The sequence below is a fragment of the Heterocephalus glaber genome, unplaced genomic scaffold, assembly GCF_053883595.1.
Source record: "Heterocephalus glaber isolate CG9 unplaced genomic scaffold, H.glaber_assembly_v1.0 deba00000546, whole genome shotgun sequence".
Lineage (NCBI taxonomy): Eukaryota > Metazoa > Chordata > Mammalia > Rodentia > Bathyergidae > Heterocephalus > Heterocephalus glaber.
This window is the reverse complement of record NW_028258147.1, coordinates 2,145,267-2,166,482: the sequence shown is the minus strand read 5'-3', so window position 1 is coordinate 2,166,482 and position 21,216 is coordinate 2,145,267. Positions and strand designations below refer to the sequence as shown.

The following is a 21,216-nucleotide window of genomic DNA, read 5'->3' as shown; positions in this document are numbered from 1 at the left end:
AGTGGTTCCACCGCCTGCCTCGCAAGCACAAGGACCCAAGTTTGATCTCCAGTACCAAAAAAAAAAAAAAAAAATCAAATCTCTTCAATCTGGAAAGATCAAGATGAAGAATTTTACAACTCAGAACAAAAAATAACAGAGGGCATAGTTAAGGAAAATACACATTTGGCCTTTAAATCCTGGAATTAGGAGTACACTATGAACCTGAGGGTCTGCTACTCAAGATAAATAAAAAGTGATAGGTTGCTAATTCACTGTATTAGTTACCTTACAGAAATTCCCGCTGTACGAGTGACACATAGAAAAGGGACTCAAAAGGCTTAGAATCAAGATGACAAATTCAAAAGAAATTCTTAGAGGAAACATGTTTGAAAAAAGGCCCTAACATCTTGAGGTAGTATCAGGAGGATACGATTCTTTTTATGATATATCCTTTTGTATCCCTGTTACAACTAAAATCACAGGTTGTGAGGGACCAAAGGTCTGTCCCAGTGTGAATTCTATGCTACTGAGAAGCACAATGATCACCTTGGACCATACAACAAATCCAATCATTACCTATGTATGTATAAACATATAGAATCTAGATGAAAGAAATCAATTCTAAGGGTACTTATCTCAGGAGATAACGGGTCCATACAAGAGCCCAGTCAGGCAGGGCTACGGTGCTTTTTATGACACAGTCTTTATTATTTAAAAATTATAGATTCCTCTACTCTAAATTGACAGTTATTTTCCAAACTGTTACAGAGTTCTAATACAAAGGCTGGGACTGAACACATTAAGAAATTAGTATGAACATGTCCAATTCTGGTCCTGATAGTGAATTAACTTTCCCTGAGAAATTTCCCAGATTGTATGTGCCGTCTCTCCCCAGTGTTCCTCTTCCTTGGCAGTGAGGGGTCAGGCTCAGAATGAAGGTAGGAGACCAAAACTTTGAAAAGGCATCCCAGAGTTAGGAAACTCCCCACTCCTACCCCAGAGAGAGCCACTGGTGGCAGTCACAAAGAAAAATCCTGCTCTTTTTCATTCCATCTTCTTGATCATGTGGGCTTCTGTCAAGAATTTTCTTTTTATTAAGCATGGTTATTCCCTAGTTCATTACATTGCACTGATAAGTACCATCTTAAATACAACTGTCAGAACTGTCAGAACTTCTTTCTGTACATGCTGGACATGTTCCCTGTCTGTGCTCCTCAGTACGGTCATCACTGGTCACATGTGCCTACTGAATGGTTAAAATGTGATGAAGGGGCTTGGAGTCCCGCCTTCATCTGGAGCTTTTCTCTGCAGGTTGGCCAAGCATGAGCCTCCTCAGCTGTGTTCTGGTTCCTGCCCACGGCACAGTGAGGTCCCGGGAACGGCTTGGAGCCCCACCTTGATCCCGTGCTCCTTAGACGCGCAGGCACTTGCAAGGCCCAATTCCACACACACACACACACACACACACACACACACACACACACACCCCGCCTTCTGGCTCTTCTGCTACCTGGTCCCTCACTACAGAGGCACAGGGGATTATACTTCACATAGTTAAATGTGATAAGATTAATAACTACCACAAATTATCATTTTCTAAGCTGTGCTTTTGGCCTAACATGTTGTGATTGATCTAATCAGTTTTCCTTCCTGGTATAAGGAAAATAAAATAGCCTCAGAGTCATTAGAGCCTCAAAACCTAAACAAGCCATATCTGGAAGACACTTCTGAAAAGCAATCATTCCACAAGGGTTTTAAACACAAGCAATAAAGATACCTGCATTAAGCAATTTTGAAATATCAACCCAGGAATTAAACCAAGAACAGTACCAAAAACAAAAATGAGAAGACATTTAAGCAAGCCACAAATGCAGGCTTCCATGCCACAAAAAGGAAATCCTGGGGGAAATGAGGTGGAAAAGTCGGATAATCAACCACCTGGACACCCTGAACTGATAGCACAGGAAGTAACAAAGCAGATGCATGAGGCTCTGGAAAAATTCAAAGCAGAAATTATCTCCCAGATAAATACTGAGATGGTGAGTAGAGTGAAAGACATGATTAGAGGCTCTAGAGCAGAAACAGACAAGAAAATAGATGAGATCAGAAACATGCTGGAAGCAAAGAATGCCCAGCATAAGAAAGAAATGGAAACCATGATCACCCAACATAAGAAAGAAATGGAATCCATGAAACAGATTCAAACAGATATTCAGGAGATTAAAAACTCTATTGAAAGCATGCAGAGCAGACTAAGAGAATCTGAAGACAGAATATCAGATATAGAAGACAGGATCGCAGTTAAGGACCATGAAAACAGAGATTTCTTAAGATAGTAAGGGACCATGAGAAATCAATCCAACAGCTGCTAGACGATGCAAAGAAGAATAACATAAGACTGATAGGAGTCCACGAAAAAACAGGAGAAAGTACAATTGACGTAAAAAAACTGTTCACAGAAGTAATAGTAGAAAACTTCCCAGACAGAGGTGGAGAATTGGACACACAGATAAGTGTGGCATATAGAACTCCACCCAGCAACGATCAAAAAAATCTACACCTAGGCATATAATAGTCAAGATCCCAGAAACCGAACAGAAGAACAAAATTCTACAGGCAGTTAGAGAAAAGAAACAAATCACCTATAAAGGAAAGCCCATCAGAATCATGGCAGATTTCTCAACACAAACCCTCAAATCAAGGAGAGCCTGGAGTGAAGTATTTCAAGCCCTAAAAGAAAATAACTTCTAACCTAGACTGTTGTGTCAGGCAAAATTATCTTTCAAAATTGATGGGGAAATTAGATACTTTCACGACAAAGAACACCTGAGAAATTTCATGAACACCAAACCAGCACTCCAAACAATTTTATGCAGTATCCTAGAAAAAGACAATGAAGGTCACAACTCCATGAGGGCCAACAGAGAGAAGACACCACGCAGGGTAAGGCACTAAAGGGAAAGGGGGAAAAATAAGAAAAGAGCCAACAACAGTAAAACATCATGACAAGGATGAGTCAATATCTCTCAATTATAACTATCAATGTTAATGCCCTCAATTCACCAATCAAAAGAAACAGACTGACAGAATGGATTAAGAAGCAAAACCCAGTAATATGCCGTGTACAAGAAACACACCTACTCAAAAGGAAATTCATAGACTGAAAGTAAAAGAATGAAAAACAGTTCTCCACATGACAGGATCCCAGAAAAAAGCAGGGGTAGCAATCTTATTTGCAGACAAAGTAGATTTCAAACCAAAACTAATTAAGAGAGACAAAGATGGTCACTACATCCTTGTGAAGGGAACAATCCAAGAGGAAGAGATGACAATCCTAAATATTTATGCACCAAATACGAATGCCCCCAACTTACAAAACAAGTATTAATGGACATGAAAAACCAAATAAACAATAACACAACTGTTGAGGGGGACCTCAACATCCCTCTATCACAAATAGGCAGATCATCTAGGAAAAAAATTAACAATGAAATTCTAGAACTGAACCAAGCTATTGAACAAATGGACTTAATAGATGTTTATAGAATGTTCCACCCCACAAAATCAGAATACACATTCTTTTCAGCTGCACACGGGTCATTCTTCAAAATAGATTACATGTTAGCTCATAGGGCATATCTAAGTAAATGTAAAAGAATTGAAGTTATCCCCTGTATATTATCAGACCATAGTGCAATAAAATTGGAGATCAATAACATAAGAAACCGCAAAACACCCACAAACACATGGAAATTGAATAACACCCTCCTGAACAACCAATGGGTCACAGAGGAAATTAAAGAAGAAATTAGGCAGTTTCTACAAGTAAATGATAATGCCAGTACAACATACAGGAATCTGTGGGACACAATGAAAGCAGTTCTATGTGGGAAATTCATAGCAGTGAATGCCCATATTAGGACAACAGAGAGAACTCAGTTAAATAACCTAATGCAGAACCTCAAGCTCCTAGAAAAAGAAGATCATAACAAACCCAAAGCTCTTAGAAGAAAGGAAATTATAAAGATATGAGCAGAAATCAATACAATGGAGACTAAGAGAAGGATACAAAAAAATCAATGAATCGAAGAGCTGGTTTTTTGAAAGAATAAATAAAATTGATAAACCTTTAGCCAAGCTTATCAAAAAAAGGAAAGAAAAGGCTCAAATCCATGCAATTAAGAATGAAAAAGGTGAAGCCACAACAGATCCAGCAGAAATTCAGAGGATCATTAATACCTACTTTGAGAACCTGTACTCTAATAAAATGGAAAACACAGAAGAAATGGACAGATTCCTAGATACATACAAATTGCCAATGTTAAGTGAAGAAGATATAGAAATTCTAAACACCCCAATAACAATGAGTGAAACTGAAAATGTAATAAAAAATTTACCAACAAAGAAAAGCCCAGGTCCTGATGGCTTCACTGAATTCTACAAGACGTTTAAAGAAGAACTATTGCCATTACTCTTTAAGCTCATCAAGGAAATTGAAAGGGAAGCAAGGCTTCCAAATTCTTTCCTGGAAGCAAGTGTTACTTTGATCCCAAAACCAGGGAAAGACCCAACCCAAAAAGAGAACTACAGACCAATCTCCCTAATGAACATTGATGCAAAAATCCTCAACAAGATACTGGCAAACAGAATACAGAGGGTCATCAAAAAGATTATACACCTTGACCAAGTCGGATTTATCCCAGGGATGCAAGGATGGTTCAACATTCCTAAATCAATAAATGTAATACACTATATTAACAGAGTCAAGGACAAAAACCATATGATAATCTCAATAAATGCAGAAAAAGCATTTGACAAAATCCAGCACCCATTCATGATAAAAATGCTACAGAAAACTGGAATAGAAGGTCTTTATCTCAACCTGATTAAGGCTATCTATGAAAAACCAAAAGCCAACATCATACTAAATGGTCAAAAATTGAAAACTTTCATGCTAAAATCAGGAACAAGACAAGGATGCCCACTGTCACCACTTCTGTTCAATATAGTTCTGGAAACATTAGCCACAGCAATTAGACAAGAGAAAGAAATAAAAGGAATAAAGATAGGAAAGGAAGAAGTGAAACTGTCATTATTTGCTGATGATATGATACTTTACATGGAAGACCCAAAAAACTTGGCCAAAAGACTTCTACACCTAATTGACAGATTCAGTAGAGTAGCTGGATATAAGGTCAACACTCAAAAAACGATAAGCCTTCTTATACACAAATAACACACTCACTGAGAGAGAAATTAGGGAAACAATTCCTTTTACAATAGCATCCAAAAAAATGAAATATCTAGGAATCAACTTCACAAAGGAGGCAAAAGACCTCTGCAATGAAAACTACAGCACTCTGAAAAAGGAGATCGAGGAGGATATAAGAAAATGGAAAGAGATCCCTTGCTCCTGGGTAGGAAGAACCAATATAGTGAAAATGGCCATACTTCCTAAACTACTATATAGATTTAATGCAATGCTGACTGAAATTCCAACAATATACTTCACAAAACTAGAGAAAACAATCCAAAAATTCATTTGAAACCAGAAGAGACCTAGAATAGCAAAAGCAATTCTATGCAACAGAGACATGGCTGGGGGTATCACAATCCCCAACTTGAAACTATACTACAAAGCTACTGTGATAAAAACAGCATGGTACTGGCAGAGAAACAGACCCGAGGATCAGTGGAATAGATTAGAAGATGCAGAAACAACTCCAGACATACTCAGCCACCTCATCTTTGACAAAGGAGCCAATCACCCTCATTGGAGAAAAGATGGCCTGTTCAATAAATGGTGTTGGAAAAACTGTATTTCAACCTGCCAAAGATTAAAAGTAGACCCATACCTATCACCATGCCCTAAACTAAGATCGAAGTGGATTAAAGAGCTAAATATCAAGACAGAAACAGTAAACTTGCTGGAAGATAAGTTAGGTAGAACTCTCAATGACATCGGCATAGGAAAAGACTTTATGAACAAAACTTCAGTAGCACGGGAGCTAACACAAGGAATCAACAACTGGGATCTCATCTTATTAAAAAGCTTCTGCATTGCAAGAGAAACTACCAACAGAGCTAAGAGACAACCTACAATATGGGAAGAAATTTTTAGCAGCTGTACCTCACACAAAGGCCTACTATCTAGAATATATAAAGAACTGAAAAAAATCAGACCCCCCCAAATTCAAAGACCCAATTCAAAAATGGGCATCCAAAATGAACAGACATTTCTCAGACAAAGAAGTAAAAACAGCAAATAAATATATGAAAAAATGTTCAACATCACTGGTCATTCAAGAGATGCAGATAAAAACAACAGTGAGATTCCACCTCACCCCACAAAGAATGGCTGCTATCAAGAAATCAACCAATAACAAATGCTGGTGGGGGCGTGGAGAGAAAGGAACCCTTCTCTATTGTTGGTGCGAGTGCAGACTGGTGCAATCACTGTGGAAATCAGTATGGAGAAACCTCAAAGAACTAGGGCTAGAGGTCCCATTTGACCCAGCTATTCCCCTGCTGGTTATCTTCCCAAAAGAATTAAAAGAATCATACCACAGTGATACATGTGCACCCATGTTCATAGCAGCACAGTTTGTAATAGCTCAAACTTGGAACCAGCCCAATTGTCCATCAACTGGAAACTGGATAAAGAAGATGTGGTTTTTTAATAAAATGGAGTACTACTCAGCCATAAAGAATGAGAAACTAGAGTCATTTATAGCTAAACGGATGCATATTGAGGCCATACTCTTAAGTGAAATAAATAGGACACACATGTGTAAATACTGAATAGTTTCTCTAGTGTGAGAAACTGAAAGTGTAAATAAGGATGAAAATGATTAAAACGAATAATTGATAATTTGAAATAGGAAAAGGTCCAAAGGGGTAGGGGTGGTGAGAGGGGAAGGGGAAAGGGAAGAAGGGAAAGGAAAAAGTATGAGAAAGAAAACAAAAAAAAATGGAAACAAAGTCTATGTAAATAGGGAAGGGTGGTGGGGGTGAAGGGCGCACAGGTAATGGGGAAAAAATAAGAACTAAGATACATCATGTTCAGGTACAAACACCCAATGATAAATGCAAATGTACTGTATACCTAAAATGTACCAATTAATATATAAATTTTTTTAAAATGTGATGGAGACTGAGAAGCTATTCATTTAATTTATTTCATTTTAAAAATTTAATAGCCACATATGGCTGGTGATAACCATACCACACAGTGAAGCTCTATATCAATTGGTTTTATAGGTTAGTGTGATACTAGAGATTCAGTGATGACAAGAACTAATCAGTTCTACACAGAGAAGATGCTGCTCCAAAGCCACAGGTAGGGCCTGTGGCCTGGTCAACTGCCTCAGGAAACTGCATCATTTTTAGAGAAAGGACTAAGAAATAAGGTAAATGGCCAAGAGCAAACTTATCACCACTGTGGGAGAAGGAATTCAAGTGCCTAGTCTATGGATGGTAGTGCAGGATATCATTTCTACACAAAAAATAAGAAGGATATTGCCTACCTTTTCTTCAAAATGATAATTCCTAGAATCATGTTGGCAATTAGAGAGCCCTGTAAAAGGGGACAACAGTGACAGTTTTAATGCAAGGGAAAGAAAATTAACATAATTCAAGGTGAATATGAACATGCACACAGGGAAAAACATGGAATGAAGGAGGCTAGAATGAACAATTAATAAGGTTGAGTTGTTCTAATAATGGCAAAAAGCCTAGACCATAAAAATGTATCATATGAAATAATAAGACCTTTAAGAGATGACAATGAGAATAAAAATGACTAATTCTCAATAACCAATCTTAGTGAAGTTACGGCTAATAGGAATAAATAATACCATAGACTTATTTTGTCAACATTTCTGTCTCTCTAATTTCTAAGACTTTGAATAAGCTTCCTCCACCTCCAGTCTTAATTTAAGAAGTTATGCAATTGTCCCTCTCTCCTCTGGGCAAATGTCAATCAATCAACAAATGTTTATAGAAAGTCTTCTACGTGTTCATTGCCTTGAAGGTCACCTTAATAATTATAATTAGCTCGGGAAAGTCTTTTCAGGACTAGCACATTCAATCTTACAAAAACCTCAGGCCACATGGAAATAGTATTCCAATCATTGCTCATTTTTCATTCTTCTGCAATCCTACCTACATACCCCTTGAAGTCATCCCTGCTCTTCTGGGAACTGTTCTTATTTTCATACAAAGTACAGAGAGATCTACCACCATACTTAGGCAAAGAAGAAAATCTGTACTGCTTAAGGAGAAATTCTGTTCCTCAAGAATTTCCATTTATTACCTCACATCTCTGCTTAAAAGGAAAAATCAGAAACAAGGAATACAGGCTAAATATCCTAAATCTGAAAATCGGATGCTCCAAAATCCAAAACGTTTTGAGACCCTACATGATGTTACAAGTGGAAAATTCCACACCATGAAACTTAGTTTTACAAACAGAATTATTAAAACTATTATATAAAATTTCCTTCAGGCTATGCATATAAGTTATATATGAAAATACATAAGTTCTATGTTTAGATTTGGGTCCCATCCTCCATGATATCTCATTATGTAGATACAAATATTCCAAAATCCAAAGCATTTCTGTTTCAAGGCATTTCAGATAAGGGATATTTAACCTGTACTTATTTCATGTCCCAAAAGTAAATGTAAATTTTGGAGTAAGAAATGAGAAGTGACAAGAAATAAGTTAAATACCATTAATAGCAAATTTGAATATAAAATCAGTGAGATGAATGAAAGTAAAAGTTAAATTTGTTTCCCAGGAAACTCTGTTTTTATTAATCACTCATTACATTTTAGGTAATAAGAGTCCAGGCTGGTCCTGAACTTGCTATGTAGCTCAGTCTGGCCTTAAATCTGTGATTCTCTTGCCTCAGCCTCTTGCATGCTGGGATTAGAGGCATGCTGGGATTAGAGGCATGCACCACCATACCTGGCTTTTGCAAACCTACTGTTATCCCCTAGACTTTACTTTTTAAGGCCTTTCTACTTTTTTTCATCTGTTCAATCTACCAGCTTAATTACACTTTCCAGAGGAACATGCACAGGGTGGCCAACAGCACTTACAGATCTAAATATCATATGCAGGGGCATGGCAATGTTAAGATTCAGGGCATAGTTGTTCACCACGCTGACAGTGAAGAACATGGTTACCATTACAGCATAATACCTGAAATGCAGACAGAACAGGAAATCACACAGAGTCCAGTATTTAAAAAAAAAAAGCATAGAAAGATAAATATACTTTTGGTTTAAAAATTGTTTATTCCATCTACATTAAAATACTATTATCACTCTTATCACATGAATACCAGGTACATATAAAAGTACTTTATAAAGCCAAACATGGAAAAAATTAGAATTACAGAATATGTTCAAAGAAACACTATTCTAATGTTTTTCAAGTATACATAGCAACTTAAAACTATTCTTTTGAAATAACCATAGATACTCATAGATAGCCATAGAGTATTTTAAAAGTGAATGGATAAGTCTTATATTAATTCTTTGTATATAATTTTGATAGACCTCTGAAGAACTTGAAAATGGTTAATTCTCTCAAATATTTCCTCTACATGCTTATTTCTGTTGTGGGTTTTTTTGTTTTGTTTTTTTGGGTCTTTTGGTACCGGAGATCAAACTTGGGACCTTGCACTTGCAAGGCAGGCGGCGGCACCACTGAGCTAAATCTCCAGACCTACACTTGTTTATACTATTATTTTTCATTATTTCTTTTTAAAATTTTTTAATTTTTTTAATTTTTATTTTTTTTGGTACCAGGGATCGAACTTGGGTCCTTGCACTTGCGAGGCAGGCGGCAGAACCACTGAGCTAAATCCCCGGCCCGATTTTTCACTATTTCTAAAGAAAAGATTTGCTGCCAGGGATTTAGCTCAGTGGTTCCGCCGCCTGCCTTGCAAGTGTAAGGTCCCAAGTTCGATCCCCCGTACCAAAAAAAAAAAAAAAGAAAAGAAAATATTTGCTAAATCAAGGCTTACTTTCAGCCTACAACTGTTAAAATTACCCCACATTCTAAACCAATGGCATTCAAGTTAATGAGGACATCATTTTACTTGTATAGATTTGTGTTTAAAAACAGGGTTCATATTATTTGAAAGTTTATAGATCTTAAAATTATAATAAAACAAAAACTAAAAGAAATTCCAGTAAACACAGTAACTTAGAAGATAAAGTGATAAATACAAATAAACATAAATTATGAACAAATAAATGAATTTGTCTAGGAAATATTCAAGATCTTTTTCAAATATATTAGTTTAAATCAGTTTGCCATTTTTTTCTTTTTGTAGGTCAAGAAGAATGGAATATCAGCAACTTCATGGTTCGACCTAATTTATTCAAGATGAGAAAAATACTTAACAGGCTAAAGAATGCAGGCCAAAGGTAAATAAGTAGTTCCATATTCTCCATGAAATGTTGATCTTTGAACACACATTCCTAATCATTTTCCATTTCTACACATTTGAAGAATATGACAACACTGAATCCTAACTTATGTTCCCTGACAAGAACCTATTCTATGTTGTGGTTAGATGTGAGCTACAGACCACAAAAGTCCATCCACAAAGCCAAGACTATATTAAAAGTCTGGAAAGTTTGAGAAGCTTGACAATGAACATAGTGTCATGCACATAAGAGCATTGTAGCTCATAGTCTTGGCTTGAAGAGGTGCCATTGGGAGATAAAGAGAGTTCATCAAGGTCTTTTGGGGTAATTAACTCAACTACTCTATATGGCTGCCTAGAAAGTGATGATGAGGATGAATGACATGAACACATTTTGATTACAGCTTTACATACCGAAGAAACAGAGCCACAATAAACAGGACACACACAGGAGTATGGTTTTTCAGTCAAGATCATGGCGAGCCTTAAGAGCAGGTTGGGACATCTGGGTTTGATTCTGAACACATGGCAACCACAGGGAGTGGGGCATGCTAAACAGTAGAAGTTCAAAGGGATAAACAGGTGGAAGGCAGGGAGGTCAGCCAGCTAGGATACTACTGTAAAAGTTATGATGATACTGAATGTGTTTCTGACCCACGCTAGTGGTTGAGGGAATGGGATGAGTTAGTGGGAGGAGGCAGGAAAAGATCAACAGAGTTAGAAACTGTTGGGGCTCCTTACTGAGAGGAAAATGCTGGTCAGCAGAAGCAGAAGACTTAATGCAGGTAATAAAGCCAATGAGAACCAAAAATGTATTCAGAACATTTGGCATTGCATTAAGAAATCTGAAAGTGCAGTATCAGTAACAAAATTCAGCCAGACTTTCTATAGCAGGTAGTCCAGGAATGCAGCAAAAGAATATCAACAAGGATGAGCTTTAATTTGAGTACTTGAATATACTCACACAGGACTGTCACTCTCCAAAGGATTATGCGACACCACTCTCCTAAACATTCACAGTGGGATGGATACCACTTTTCTCTCAAAGCAGGAATGCTGAGTCTTCAACACACTACTTAGTGTGTATGAACTCCCTGTTTTCTACTTGGCCCATGAAAAGTTACGCAAGTTGGATCAATGGGTAGAGGCCTGGCATCAACAGCTTTGACTTAGTTTGCCATATGTTTTCTTTTAAGTGATGTGATACTCACACAACATACCTTTCACTGTTTTAAAGTGAAGAATTCAGTAACAGTACATTTCCAATGTTGCCTAACTACCACATATATTTATTTCCAGAGCTAATTGTTTTTCAAAAGGAACAGTGATATCATTCTTAACATATTTGCTAACTTTACCAACACAGAGGACAGTACACATACTTATTAAAAATCGTGGTCATACTAGTTCTGACCCCTTTTACTACTACTTACATGCACACACACATACATACACACATACACACACACACACACACACTGCTGTCTTAAGCATATTTTAAATGTTGCAGCAGGAATTTTATTCTAAAAATAGGCTCCTAGAGTTTCACAATATTTTAAATTCATAAAGTGAATTGTTCTACTGCTATCTTTGATATAAATCTCAGAAAAGGATGTCTCATATTCCTTTTATACAGGTATCACCTCTAGACTTTTCCAAAGGAACATAAGCTAGAAGAGACTTCAATGTGCCATACATACCTTCTTGGGATAGCTGGTGGCTTCCTTCCCAAATCAGCTTCAAAAAGAAAGCCTTCCACAGCAATAAATAAAAATTGTGCAAATGTCACGATGTTCCCACATCCTGGATGCTTCCTATATAGAGAATAACAAGAAAAAATAAGGCACAGAAACTGACATAGAGAGCACTAAAATGTGTTAAATTTAGTTCCAAAATAACAGGAAGGATAGATTTCTATTTCCCACTGTCTTTCCGTATCTTGCTTTTCACATCCCATGGATCACACACATTTCGTCTTATACCTTCAGAGAATGTCAAGACTTTCTTATTCATTCTTCACTAGGCGTAACAGGCCGTGTGTGAGAGTTATTCTGCCATACTCAATGCTAGAACAATTTTTCATAGTTATGTGTACTGTCCTCTCTGTTGGGAAAGTGAGACCACTCTCAATTGGTGGTATAATATTAAATAGTAATGCGAAAATATACACATTCTTAGCTACACTCACCGGCCATTAGACAAGCCCAGGCATGAGCCATTCTTGTAGGGAGCCAAGCTGACAATATGAAGCAGATTTTTCACTACTCTTAAAAGTTCTGCTGCTTGTCCAGGTTTTCTTGAAATGGACTGCTTTAGATGCAATTTAACAATTTCTCTTCAAACATGTTTTGTTTTCAAAGGGACAAGGCTAAATTTTGCATAAATCCATAAATAATCATAGAAGGCATTTATCTCATTCAAGGAGTTAATTAAAACCATTAGCCTAAATATGAGGGCCAGGAGAAAGAACTTTAATCTAGACGGTCTGTAGCACAGTGCTTTTCAACTCTGGCAGCTGTTCTTTGTAAACCTATACGCTGAAAGAGGCTCACTCTCCCAGGTCTGGTTTCATTGGTCAGGGAAAGGGCCCTGGGATTCTGTACTTTCGAAAGCTTCCCACTTGACCCTAAGGTGCAGCCAGAGTTGGGGAGCATTCATCCAGGTAGGGGGAAAGGACTGAGCATGCATGTTTGTGTACATGAATGAACATATGTGTAAGAGGTACAGGTAATTCTCATGTGCAGACACAAAACTACTGTGCTTCACAGCACTTGCCAGATCCACCTCTGTCACTTACTATGTGAGGGTGGAAGTTAATCAAATTATTTGTGTTCAATCTTCTTATCTTTAAAACGGGAACAATTTTAGTGCCCATTTTACTGGTTTACTGTAGAGTAAATGAGCCAATTCTTGAAAAGCACAGTGCCTGTCACAGAATGCAAAAGCCAAGAGAACCACAATGGTGACCAGAATGTAGGATCTTTTTTTTTTTTTTTTGGTACCAAGGATCGAACTCAGGTCCTTACGCTTGCAAGGCAGGTGGTGGAACCACTGAGCTAAATCCCTGGCCCCGAAATGTAGGATCTTGCATATTGAAAGGTCTTCATTCTAAGGACAGCACTTTTAAAAATACCTGACCAATTTTTAACATCTTTAATATGAAAATGATATACTACTGTTGTAGTAGGAACTCAATGAGAAAATACACACAAAGTGCCAAGTATGACTGAGCCCAAAAAACAACTCAAAATGTTCTTTGCATTCCCTTCTGTTTTCTCTCTACCAAAAGCTTGGAGCAATTCAAGTAAAGAACAAGTATCAAGAACCTATTTTGCTAGTCAGGTTCTAGCTTCAACAGAGCTCCCAATGTGAATAACTGCTCTTTGTCCTCAAAAATGACAATGGCATGAGAGAACCAAATATAAGGTATGAAACAGTAAGAATCCAGTACCATAGTAGGGACAGACCTTGTGTTATTCATCTCTGTGCTCCTAGTCTTGGGACATACTGTCTGGCCTTCACTCGAGCACATCGATGAGTATCAGAATGCCTTGTTTTAAACACATGTGATCTAGAATATTAGTATTTGTATAGAAGATAAAATGTATTTCAAAAACTGATTCACTTTACAAGTGTATTCTCTCTATCATTTTTTAAAGCATCATATCTGTTTATTTTATGGCAACATATTATTATAACACTTCACTGAGTTAGGTACATCTCCCAGGGCCTTATGCAAAGAAATGGAGTTTGCCTTTACCCTTGTTATTGTTAATATTAAAATTCAGTGGTCTTTAGTATGTTTCTAGTTCCACAACCATCACTACTAGCTATCTTAGGATACCCTCAAAAGAAATCTCATTCCCATTAAGAGTCATTCCTCCTCACCTCTTTAGCCCTCTCATCTTTAACAACTCTAACTTTTGTCTCTTTTTCCATGCAGTGTTTAAATCTTACCCATATAATCCAGGTTTTTAAAAAACCAATTTAAGAGAGAGAGAGCTTTTTAGGAAGGCACATTTAAGAAGACATCTTGTTGTATAGCTATCAGTGGATTTATTCTGAGTCATTCATTCTAATTTTAGTATATGTGTTGCCAAAGCAAGCACTTGAGTCATTCATTCTAAAACTTTAAAAACTTCAAAAATTCCCCCTAAGCTTTGTTCTTTTGAACTTTGTTCTTCAAAAATTATAATCATTAACTACAGACATCTTCTTTTACTTTGAATTATCTTTGGTAAGAATCCAAATTTTTATTTTTTAAAAAAGCAACTTTGAAGAGAATGAAGTGGGCAGATATTCCTTTGTATTTCTTTTTGTAGATATGGGAAACTTCCTTATTTACTTCAACATTAGGTCTTTGATTGAAAACTTAAATGGGAAAAAATGTTTCAGAATGTTTTCTAATGCCTTACCAAGCTAGTTAGCGGGTGTATATGTATCCTGTTTCCAAGGTAGACTGTAAACTCCTTAAGGAGGGGGATCAGGCACTCATTTATTACTACCCATCAGCAGGGCATAATACATTGTGTTTATATTTTATTAATGATCCCAGTTATAGGGATGCAAACCAGAAAGAAACACTTAAATTTGCTTTCCATTTTTTCAAAAAATGGTTAAAAATATTCTCTTCTTCTTGCAAGTCACTTCAGCATTTATATTTTGAGTTCTATTTGCCACTTATTATCGTATCTAAAAGTTCCAAAGAAGCTATATTAAAAGCACAGTTCCTGCTTCATAAAAATTTATGAGCTTTCCATGGTGATATTCATAGATAAGAGTCACAAATACCAACCATATCTACAAAGTAGACCAGGGGCTTAATCAGGTCTTATTTTACTGATCTCTAGCAGAAGTTGTGACTTGCCTAAGCAAGTGAGGAAAAGGCTGTTCTTCAGTCTGGTGTACCACTGATTATATTAATAAGTACACATTACTATTTTATGAAAACCCATGTAGTTGCAAAAATGAAGATTTATAAAAAGACAAAGAGTGATACGTTATGTATAGTCTAAGTATTCTAAACAGTAGATCCTATAATGCACAGAAATGTTTTATAACGTGATAGTTGTCCAAGACTTTTCTGTAACATCTCAGAAAACAAAGTATAGCTGTACTGAAACCAAGCTGTAAGAGAGTAAGGGAAGTCAACTACCAGTGTGCTTCAAGCTTTCTACCAGGTGTGATCAAAATATATGGTGGCTGTTTAAATTTTTTTAAATTATTAAAATAAAAGACTCACTGCCATTAACACCCCTCAAAATACTCCCCCTCACTTAAAACATATTTATCTCATCTTTATTGCCACTGTATGAGGCGCTTCTGGAAGTCCTCTTTCATGAATGTCTTTACTATTGCAGATGTGATTTTTTAAAAATTCAGTGAATATTGCGGCAGAGTGCCATTCACCAGAAAGGTAGCCAAATAATCGGATGACCAATATCCATAAACTGCTCAAGTTCAAAATTAACGGGGAGGTGGAAAAAGATACTGAGTTAGGACTTCACACACCCTGGCTCCCAGTTGTTGTTTGGTGTTCGGCAGGATTTCATAGGTGCCTTCTGAGCACACCTTGCTCCCTATTCCTTCCCGCAACTGTATTCAATACATGCTGGATGCTCTTGGGGGCCTTTGTCATCAGCAGCACTGGCCAGGTCCTAAGACCCAGCCTCATCACTCTAAGTCTCGTTTCTGGTCTGTTCTTTAATTCGCTTTGTGCTGTAGTGGCTCACTGGCCTGGACCCACGGCAGAGGTCCTGGTAACGTCCCCTTTCCATTCCCTACATTTCTCAATTTAAAGACTGCAATACCTTAAAATGGAAAAACTTTCTCAGGTCTCTTGGACCAATCTTTTACATAAGCAATTTATCTGTTCTACGTTACTGAGATGGATGTTTGCGCAAGGTTCTCATAACCACGTACATGGCCAATAAAACCAGTGCTTCGCCGAACAGGGGTGTTGTAAAAACGAAACTGCAGTGTGTACAAAATCGGACTGCTTTATAACTCAAAAAGCTTTGCTCAAGTCAGGCAAGTCCTAAAACCAGGAAGAAGAGTAGAAGTTGGCTGGGAAGTGCAGAAGAGGGTGGCTTGGTGGAGGAACCCTGCGTTCTGCCACCAGCTCCTTGAACCAGTCACTTGAAAAACTGTACAAGCGTCAGTTCCCCAGGGTGTGGAAACGGGGTGAAGGACAGAAGTACTCTGGGTGTTCACCTCACCCGGATGCTGTGAAACTGTTAGGCAGGATAGCGGGCGGTGCTCAGGACTGCAGAGTTTGGGGAAACAGTGGGTCCCTGGCTGTGCATTCAAGAGCGGGGCTCAGTCCATCCACCTCCGCTCTAGATTCCTCAGGCCAATCCCCGGAGCCGGGGTGGGGTTCAAGCGGGTCACTCACCGGGCCAGCAGCTCTAGGAAGATCACGTTACTGCAGCAGCCTGCGAACACCAGGCCCACCGCAAAGGCCGGGCGCATTGCCGGTGCAGGGGAAGAGGAGCGAGCGTGCAAGACAAGCCCCCGCTTATACCGCTAGCCCAGAAAGCCTGCACAGCATATCGCCACAGTTCCGGAGTGTTCTCTCCTCTAGGGTCGCAGCGGTCCTCCCTTTCCCTAAGGCAGCCACGGACTCTGCCTGCGGAAGAACTGTAGTTCGCAATCAGAAGAGGCCCCATTCATCCGAGGGGGCGTCCCCGTCCCGGATGGACTACACATCCCAGCATGCTGCCTGCCCATAGGTCAGGCAGAGACGTAGTCCGCCTTCGTTGGGCGTTCGGCCAGAGTGGGTGGGTGCTTTGCAAATGTTGCGAGATCAGTGGCCGCTAGGCCTGCTGGGAAGTGAAGTTCCCATGCTGTCAGTGGTTCTAGGGAGACCGCCGAGATCTCACAAAGGGATTCGTTCATCATTATCATAACAAACTTCTGGCTGGTGCACTAGAACTACAGACCTGTGAAGGTTCTAGTACCTGAAACAATTATTCTGAACTGAGTGAAACTAGTAATTCGTCCAAACTTATCTCTAGAAAAGCATAGTGAATCCAGAAATGCAGCGACTGGTTCATTTGGCTTTTCAGCTGCTCTTTCAGGCAAAAATTAAATCCAAGCTTCAATTTCACCTTAGGAAAGATGGGAACAGTAATGTCTATCTTGTCTGGTGGATGAGAGTTAAAAGATATGGTCCATGAAAGCCTAACACAACAAATGTATTATTATTTTTGGCAAGGCACCCATCTCACGAATTGACTCGGTTATCCCCTCTAGGATGAGAACCTTCTTTACTTCATTACTGACATGTGCTCTCATTGTGTCTGTTCAAGGTCAGTGCTCATCAAATATTGAATTTAACTGGTAGTAGACATTCTATTCATATTAATTCTTGTGCCTACTCACCTTTCTAAGGGAGCAGTTCACAAATTATAGAATGCATTAGAATTACTTGTGGTGCTTGTTTAAAATATAGGTTTCTAAACCTTATACACAAGGATTCTGATTCAGTAGGTCTGAAGTGCGACCCAATAATCTTCACTTATAACAAGCACTCCTAGATACTCCTGATGTGGTCTCCACGCCACAACTTGGGAAAACCAATTTTGAGGTATGTTATGTATCTTGAGAACACCTTCAAACTGTTCATTCTCAAAAAAAGTAATAACAATAAGCATTTGAAAATTCTTCTTAACTTCCTATTATATATTTTATTATTGTATTCAATTATAATTTAAATGTGTGATATGGTAAATTGCTAAGCAATAGTGCAAACATTTATGCTAGGCACTGGGAAACAGAAAAGAATTGTAAGCATATTGCTTCCATCAAAAACAAGTCATGCAGGCTGGACAAGGTGTGAACACATACTTGACAAAGAACATTGCAGTACTATCCTCCATATATACATACTAACAGCTAATGTTGATTGAATAAGAGTTACTTTGAATAACTCAGACTGTAAATGTTTTGGGAATTCAGTTGGAAAGAGAGGGAAATGTGCCTCCTTTTCATCATTAAAGCTCTCATTGCTGACAGAAGCGCCTGAACACGGGTAGTTCTCAAAGTGTCCCAAATGATGTGACTGTGCAGCTAAAGTTGAAAACCACTGAAATAAAGGCAAGAAATATCTTAAAAGGTTATGATTAGGGACAGTGCCAATAGGTTATGGTTAAGACTGCACCTCAGCATGATTAGATCAAAATCATTAAGGCTGGGACCCATGTATCAGTCATTTTCAAATTCCTCATGTTACTCCAATGTGCAACCAAAGTTGAGAACCACTGCTTTAGTTTAACACCCAGTGATCTTTGATCCTGATTGCATAATAGAATCACACAAGGGACTTTAGAAACACAATTTGTTTTAAAATAAAATACCAGTCCCACTTAGACTTAATAAAGCAAAATACTTGAAAGTCAAGTCAAGCAATGACAATATGCCCACCTCCTCCGTAGGCAACCCTGAAAAGGTGAGCAGAGCACCTTTTCCTCTAATTTCACTGAAGGCAGTTTCTCCTTACACAAACTTCTATTTCCTATAAAATCTGAGATTTTGAGAGCACTTAAAGGATGTTACAAACATCTCATTAAGTATCAGCTGAAACATACCTAAGAAACTGAACAAAGAAATGGCTTGAGTAGCGCAATGGCTGCATATGTTTTGTATCTTCTTTCTTCCTCCATATTTCCGTCTTGACCTACCCCATCACACACACACACACACACACACACACACACACACATAGATATATATATAATATATATGTGATGTACATCTATCTATATATATATATCATACTAATTATCTGGGATCTTATTAGAATGCAGATTTTGATTTACTATGCCTGAAGTGTGGCCTGACATTCTGCATTTCCAACAAGCAATATTGATGCACCTAAACTGTGGCCCACGCTTTGAAAAGACAGAAACCTTTCCTCACTAGTTCTCTCTGGAAACTTCTCCATCTTTTTACTCTCATTGGTTCAGGGAGCCTTGTGCCACAACACTGACTTTGTGCTCCTCCTTCCCCTTGGCCTACAGTCATGCTCAGAGAAACAAACTTATGTTTCTTCCTCTTTTATTTTAACACCAAATGTCTTTAAAGAGCAATTGATATTGGTAGTTTTCTTTTAAACCTCCAATCAACTTCTTAAACTACTCTTATCAAAGCCAGATTATCGAAAGCAGTTTCTTGAGAGCCTAATGACTTTTAATTGTCCAAATCTTCCACCACAGTCTCATCTTACTTGATCTCATAGTGGTTTCTGACAGTTAAAGGCTCATAGTTCTCTCATATTTCCTTCTTATCCCCGTGTATCGAAGACATGAATCTTCTGTTTCGCCTCTTCTCTTTTCTGTTTCCTTTGCAAAAGCTGAAAGTTCTTCTGATCCCTGAGCTCTTCTCTCAAAAGTCCACCATTATACCTTCTTCTTATTGTCCTGAACACTTTTCGTTGGAGATTTCATTCCTGACTTCTACCATTACATATATGGCTGTGAGCCTGTGTGTATGTATATGTGCAGCTCCAGCCTCTCTAATGTCCTAAATCAAAATTTCCAACTGCCTTGGCATTTATATTATTTACCTGGAAAACCTTCACTATCAGTACAAACATATTTCATCATCTATGCTCCCATACATGCTTTTCTTTCTATTCAGAATGTTACCCACCCCCTCTTCTCTTTGGGAAAAAAATCTGAAAGATTTTCAGTCTTCCTCTCTTTCCCACCACCCATTTATTTGCCCTTTACATCCTGCCAATTCCACTTTTCAATTATGTCTACATTCCAACTTCTTCTTTTCATTCATATTATTCATATCCTATAAAGGCCTCCTGACATCTTGGTACCTTCAGCCTCTGCCTTCTTCAACCCATTCTCCATGCTGCCTCCAAACTGTGTTTCCTAAAACAACCCAGACCCTCCACATCACACTGCTTATTATTCCAAGACGCCTGTCCCAACTAGTCAATATTAAATACAAAAAGCCATCCCAAAATGTAATAGTTTCAAAGCAAAAACATTTGTTTTCTCCCTTACAGTTCTGTGTTTACTTTGGTCAGCTCAGCCCGCAGCTGGTATTCCCCACTGGGGTTTCCCATGTAGTTGTGGTCAGACATCGAAGGCTTACCTAGGTTGATACCCGAGATAACTGAGACAGCTCCATGATAATCAGATTCCCGTGGTTGTGACAAATACCTGAGGACGAAAGATTCAAGGGGGGGAAAGGTTTATTTTGGCTCATGGTTTCAGAGATTTCAGTCCAAGAACAGCTGATTCCGTTTGCTTTGAGCCTGAGAAGAGACAGAATGTGGCGGCAATGGGAGGAGGAAGCAGAGCAGGCTGCTCATCTGATGGCAGCAAGGAAATAGAGACTGGGAGGAGAGAGACAGAGAGGGAGGCGGGAAGAGAGAAAGATCAGAGAGAGAAACAGAGGCAGAACTTTCTGGAGTCTACTTGTAAAGATACTACTGAGCTCACTGGAGTGAATGCCTAAGGGTGTCTCACATGCTCAGTGAGTACCTCAGGAACAACAGACACAGAAAGAGAAACTCCCTTCTCCTGCAGGTCCCTGCAGCCAGTTTCACTACAGAGGCCTACACTGTACCACTTGGCAGAGGAGAAATGCCCACAGGATCCAGCTCCAGCCACCCAAGAAAGGCCATGAAGGGTGGATCTGGCTGATAGGCTATAAATTGACAACTGAAGCATCAATATTTTTTCAGGAGTGTTGTTAACTTCAACATTTTAACTTGTTTCACAGAAAACCAGGATTATGAAGAATAGGATAACTTCATTTCCCAGACTTT

General features: G+C 38.4%; 1 protein-coding gene across 1 annotated transcript in view; it reads right to left on the bottom strand.

Annotated features, from left to right (window-relative positions):
• The window catches only part of Slc35b4 (solute carrier family 35 member B4), a 30,813-nt gene extending 13,666 nt beyond the window's left edge, over positions 1-17,147 (bottom strand). Inside the window, exons 1-4 of the mRNA XM_004856311.3 lie at positions 16,822-17,147; positions 12,128-12,241; positions 9,088-9,190; positions 7,509-7,558 (exon numbers count right to left, since the gene is read on the bottom strand). Of these exons, the coding sequence (XP_004856368.1) occupies positions 7,509-7,558; positions 9,088-9,190; positions 12,128-12,241; positions 16,822-16,898 (344 nt within the window). The 5' untranslated portion in view covers positions 16,899-17,147. The remainder of the gene's footprint in view (positions 1-7,508; positions 7,559-9,087; positions 9,191-12,127; positions 12,242-16,821) is intronic.
• Between the last annotated feature and the right edge of the window lie 4,069 nt (positions 17,148-21,216).